This window comes from Miscanthus floridulus, chromosome 1 (assembly GCF_019320115.1).
Source record: "Miscanthus floridulus cultivar M001 chromosome 1, ASM1932011v1, whole genome shotgun sequence".
Lineage (NCBI taxonomy): Eukaryota > Viridiplantae > Streptophyta > Magnoliopsida > Poales > Poaceae > Miscanthus > Miscanthus floridulus.
Window position 1 is genome coordinate 12,289,954 of NC_089580.1, and position 5,882 is coordinate 12,295,835.

Sequence of the window (5,882 nt, forward strand, 5' to 3'; positions counted from 1 at the left end):
AAAAGCAGCCAACCTTGACAAAAAAAATTTCCAACAGTTCCATCATGGGACGCTTTACTCTTTCACTCACACTTCTATTCCCCACCTTTTTCATACCAATCCATTCAAAATTATATATATATATACTTTTTCATACCCAACTTTTCTCCACAGAGGTAGTATTATACTTTTCCATTTATTAAATCAGTGTCACAGAAATAACCCTTGAGGTCTTTACTGGAAATGCTACATGACTAGGAGGACATTAAGAAATTTTTAATTAGAAAAAAACAAAATCATGCCTTGCAACCATCCCGTGCGGCCTGCGCCTCCAATGACCCCTCAATCGACCGACCGGACGCCACACGAAACGAAACACAAGAGGAGAGAGAGAGAGAAGGCCGAAGGGCGACGCGGTCCCCCAATTCCAAACTCCCCTTGCAAGATCTTGATCTACACCTGTTGCACCAGGGTTCGATCAGTGAAATGGGGACATGTGACAGCTTAACCCTCAGGTGCATTAGACCAAGAGCTCGAGTGAGCAACAGAATCAACTAAACATGAACTCTTCAGTTGCACCGGCAACAAAAATGAAAATTAATATCGTAATAAACACCTCACTACCTAGCACATCCTACTAATGTGCATAATTATTACATTATATATGTCAATAATGTCAATGTCATGGTTGACGTTATAAGCCGGGGGGGGGGGGGGGGGGGGGGGGGGTTGAATAACCCTCTAAACAGAGACTGTCCGTGGCTTGGCACCCATCTTCTTCCACAACACGCTGGGCATGATCTGTGCTGTGTCGACCCGATCCTTGTATTGGATGGCAAAGTTGAGAAGCGAGTCAAGCAGGGAGTCCGAGAGCAGGTGGGGCACCAGGCCGAGCTCAATGAGCTTTGTGTGCTTGGCGTTGTAGTAGTGCTCCTCAGCCTCGACTCGTGGGTTGGGCACCGATTTGGTCTGCACTTCTAGACCAAGCTTCGCTCCTGCGGCTGTCACCAGTTTAGCTAGCTCATTGACAGAGAATTGCTCGGTGAACTGGTTGAAGACTCTGAACTCGCCAGGTTTGGCTGGGTTGGCTATTGCTAGCTCAACGCACTGTACAGTGTCTCTGATGTCCAGATATCCCCGGGTCTGGAGTGGACAGGAACAAAAAGTTTGTTCAGTAAATTTCTGCCACACTTTGCTGGTCTAAAAGTAATTTCAAGTGGTAACTGAAAGTGCAATGTTCAATTAAATCTTGCTGTCCTGTATGGTTTTTTGATAGCTAATGGCTATGAGATGGTCGCTTTTGCAAGTGATATTTGAAGAATGGTGTTTGTATCGGTAAGCACAACCTATTACATTACTTATTAAAAATTGTGGCTGACAAGCTTAGGAGAACTACAAAGTACTGCAGTAGGCTCAACGGAGTCTCCAGTTTGGAATACCATGTGAGGGAAAGAAACTGTTGTGGACTTCTTCTCCTAGACAGGTGATCTTAAGAAAATCAGTGGGGTCTTCAGAGTAACACACTCAGGATATATAACCAGCTGGTTACCAAATCATTATTGTTTGGAGCATTTAGCAGAAACAAAAAAAAATGACACAAATTCAATTTCAATACTTGCTGAGCTAGAGCTAACATGATTTCGAGTTCCCAAGATTTATGACAAAATGCAAAGTGATTTCAACCACTGCTTGACGGCATTTCAAGTACTGGTGCGCACACAGGCATATTTCTAAGAGAGAGAGAGAGAGAGAAGGGGGGGGGGGGGTAGTAAAGAATAGTCCGTATAAATAAAATGAACAATTCCATATTTGGCACAGCGAGATAACAAAGACATACCTGACCACCTTTTCCATAAACTGTAAGTGGATGCCCTACAGCAGCCTGAACACAGAACCTATTTAGTGCTGTCCCAAAGACGCCATCGTAGTCAAATCTGTTAGATAGCTCTTCATGCATTGCAGTTTCATCTGTTCTGACCCCATAGACCACACCTTGGTTAAGATCTGTGGCCCTTATACCCCAAGCCTTGCAAGTAAATGCTATGTTGTGGGAGTCATGCACTTTGCTTAGATGGTAGAAAGAGCTCGCTTGTTTTGGATAAGGCAAGATGTCTGTTCTTCCATTGTGAGTAACAGTGATAAACCCCTCTTCAATGTCAATGTTTGGTGTTCCATACTCACCCATAGTTCCTAGCTTAACCAGATGGCACTCCTCACTGTATTCCTTCATGGCAAACAGGACATTAAGTGTCCCAATGACATTGTTATGCTGTGTGTAGACGGCCCGCGAACGATCAATCATAGAGTATGGCGCGGATCTTTGCTCACCAAAGTGAACAGCAGCATCCGGCTCAAACGACTTGAAGGCTTCTGAGAGGAATTCAAAATCACATATGTCACCGATAAAGAGCTGAATTGTCTTACCAGTGAGAGACTTCCATCTACGGACGCGATTTTGGATGGAAGTTATGGGGGTAAGGGAATCAAGACCAAGTTGGTGATCAAAAAGACGGCGAACAAGATTATCAACAATAGCAACCGCATAACCTTTGTTTGAGAGATGAAGAGCTGTTGCCCACCCACAGTATCCATCTCCACCAATAACCATTACCTTTTTAGGTTTGGAGGATGAATGCTCATAAGCTTGCGGGCTACCAGTAAGAGGTGTTTGTGTCTGTCCTTGTACGGCTGCACTAGCACAGGTAACATATGACTTCTTTTGTCTCCTGGAACAAGATTTGAGGGACAGGTTTGAAGATTTTGAGTTCTGTAGTTGGCCAACACTGCGGCAATAATTAGGAGAACTGGAGAATGTCTGAACAGCAGGAGATGTACTAAAACTACAGTTAGTGATCAAGTGCGCCATTTTCATAATCCTTCTTCTTTGAGCTTAAAGATGTAAATGCCCTACAGAGTAGTAGACAGAAATTAGGGGTCAGTAAAGGAAGGGGTAAAACAAAGTAGATACCCAATAGAGTAGTACAAGATGAGCATAGGGAGCAACTACTTCCTTCAATTGACAACACACTGTAACTTGTATTAGTTCCTGTGGACTTGTCTTAGCCTTGTGAACTTGTCTCTACATTTATGGTGTGATATACAGATTCAAAGACACATTTATCCCAATTAACTATTATACCCTTCTTTTGAATGAAAGCTTCGCTATGGGGCATAAGTGAGACCTCTTTCCCAATCCAGGGTTCCAAAAAGCGGCACTAAGCGGACGGGTGGCGCTTCGCTATGGGGCATAAGCGCTCCCAAAGCGGCGCGACCGCCTTGGTGGAGCAGCAGCTGCTGGCTCCCGCTGCCCACCGGCCGCGCGCGGCACGCGGCGCAGCCGCAGGGGCCGGGCGCCGTCGACGGTACAGCGGAGGCGGGAGGGGAGAGGGAGGTGCGTACGCAGGGTCGCCGGCCGGTGTGCGGAGGACGGAGGCGATGGCGCGAGGCGACTGGCGAGAGGCTGGAGGGGGAGCCGCTGATGCCGCCGCCGAGCCTGGGACTGCCCCTTCGTCGCTGAGAGCCCGAGCCTGAGCGCCGCCTCCGTCGCCTTCGTGCCGAGCGCGAGTTGGGGAGGGAGCAGAAGAATAGATGCAGCGCCGGCGCTGCGAAGAAGAGAAGAAACGGCGGCGGCTGTCAGGTTGTGTGGCTCAGGGACAGGCATAGGCGTCGTAGATCTTGGCGTTGAGCTGTTACCTATATATCTTGGTGTTTGAAATAAAATAAGTATAATTATTCCAATAAACATACAACAACACCGTTACAGTTCAGCCGGTTATGACACGCGTGACCTAGCTCAAAGGTGTGGGTTTAAACTCACGAACACCAAAAGCACAACGCATATATAGCGCAAAAGCTGTTGCATGATCCGCGCTCAGTAGTAGTCTGAGTTTTGTGGGATATTGATCGCCTCCTCTCCGGTAGTTTCAAGATCTTGGCGACGAAGGATTAGAGAAAACCGGCGGCGCGGGGAAGCTAAAATCGAAGTCCGGGATCTCAGGCACGATCTTCTTGGCGCTCCGGCCACGGTTGCCGTCGAAGACGAACGCCGCCGTGACGGGCGACTCCGTGTCGATTATTGGCAAAGAACAACAAGTTATATTTTACAAAAAAAAACTATCTTCAAGACTCATTCCAAAATTTGGAATTTCACATCTATACGACTTGTCATATCTTTGCAACACTTGGTGTAAGCTGGAAAAATTGAGTAGCCTTGCAACTCTGATTAACTAGCCTTGAAACTCAGATTTACAAGAAGGCAACATCTCACATTCTCACTCAAGAACGGGAGGAGCACAGGGGTTCACTACCGCAGAGAATTGTAGAAAAGAATTAGGACGACTGAGATTCCAATAATAACAGGAAAAGCTGTCAACAAATACAGAGCACCATATCCCTGCAGAACAAAACAAAAGAATACGTTGTTAAAATAAGTGGTATAAGAACATTAAGGTATGTGCATTTCGTTGAAACTTGTTTTGTTTGCTTGTTTTACCCATAATAATCATGAGTACAACAAAATTTGTTGGAGTATTTCAAACACAAACTTACCACTGCAGACGGCACTTCAGTTTCATCATCGTCCTCCTCTTCGCCATCTATATCAGCAGCAGAGTCCCAGTCGAGGTTAAGTCTTTTAGCAGCTGTCTCAGGATCGATGCCAGTATCTGTGGCTTTTGCATAGACAGATTTCCCAGGTTTGCTCTTCTTTTTTGGAGCTTCTATCTGCACAATGGATTCGAAAATGGAAACTCAATGTTAAAATACGGTTCTACTTAAAACGATCGGTAGAGAGAGAGAGAGAATCCAGTAAAACAGAGTTCTACTTAAAAACATTGAGTAGAGAGAGAGAGAATGCAGTACTCAAGAAAATGTTGAAAGATAAAAAAAAACTAAATAAAATGAAGGCAACAACGAAGTATGGGTGAAACAATCCTAGACTCAGGTAAAATGACATTAGTGGACTCTTGCTGGTAATGCAGTCGGGCGGAAGGAGAAGAATTGAGTTCTCACTATTTACCTCAATGTCTGGCCATTCTGACATCTCCTTGGCAAGCAATTGAAGTGCAACACGATTCTCTGGAATCCTTCCTTCATTAACCTTCATCCATGGAGCAAAATTATAAACATGGAGGCAGAGTTTTATAGCAAATTATCTCATGTTATCTTTTGACTTTGCACTATCATTCAAAATGATATGTGGAAAGAAAGACAACATGGCTCGCATGACACAATGAAAGGGAATACTTAAGCTTTCTGGTCCACATTATTAATTTTATACCCACAACATTAGACTATGAGGTAGCATTTTTAGTTTAATTTCAGTGGAGAGTTACATTGCACCTAGAATACATAAAATATTTGCCGGTGGTAAAGCTAGACGATGATGCCAGTAAGCAATCCACAGTATTCACAAACGGAAGAACAATAATATTCACTTTCAAGAGACTCTCAGCAGGACTCCAGGTAGCATATTGCCGGGAAACGGCGATGTACCTCAGCCAAAGCGTCAGCTTGAAGGACCGGAAACGGCGACCAGAGGGGGTGAATGGGAGCCTCAAATTTCTTCCGAAATCTTCAACCACTGTCCCAACATCAATCCTCAAAAAGCATTCACAAAAGACTTGATGACCACGACCCTAGAGAAGGGTGGATACTCCCTCAGAACACAACAGGTCACCACAGAGCAAACGGAATAAGGATCGAAGCCCAAACGAGCAAACTCCAAAAATAAAACAGCACTGCTCCTGCAAATATCGGACACGTCCGGTATTTTCGGACACGTCCGGTATGATCTCGGACACGTCCGGGATTTTCAGCAGCAAGCTGACCAAAAGAGAAAAATCCGAAACCCCATCAAACGGTGTCCAAAAATCATGAAATTTTAACCATAGCTCTTTAGACAC

The 5,882-nt window shown here is 45.0% G+C and overlaps 2 protein-coding genes across 2 annotated transcripts; both read right to left on the reverse strand.

The window, feature by feature from the left end:
* Window positions 1-541: 541 nt before the first annotated feature.
* Window positions 542-3,638, reverse strand: LOC136473080 (UDP-sulfoquinovose synthase, chloroplastic-like). Its single transcript, XM_066470777.1, has 3 exons — window positions 3,379-3,638; window positions 1,817-2,886; window positions 542-1,122 (listed from the first exon to the last, which is right to left on the reverse strand). Exons 2-3 carry the CDS (start codon window positions 2,849-2,851, stop codon window positions 721-723), a joined length of 1,437 nt encoding a protein of 478 aa, XP_066326874.1. The 5' UTR covers window positions 2,852-2,886; window positions 3,379-3,638; the 3' UTR covers window positions 542-720.
* A 465-nt stretch (window positions 3,639-4,103) lies between these two features.
* Window positions 4,104-5,485, reverse strand: LOC136473089 (protein CHLOROPLAST ENHANCING STRESS TOLERANCE, chloroplastic-like). Its single transcript, XM_066470786.1, has 4 exons — window positions 5,473-5,485; window positions 4,997-5,077; window positions 4,528-4,701; window positions 4,104-4,372 (listed from the first exon to the last, which is right to left on the reverse strand). Exons 2-4 carry the CDS (start codon window positions 5,018-5,020, stop codon window positions 4,283-4,285), a joined length of 288 nt encoding a protein of 95 aa, XP_066326883.1. The 5' UTR covers window positions 5,021-5,077; window positions 5,473-5,485; the 3' UTR covers window positions 4,104-4,282.
* Between the last annotated feature and the right edge of the window lie 397 nt (window positions 5,486-5,882).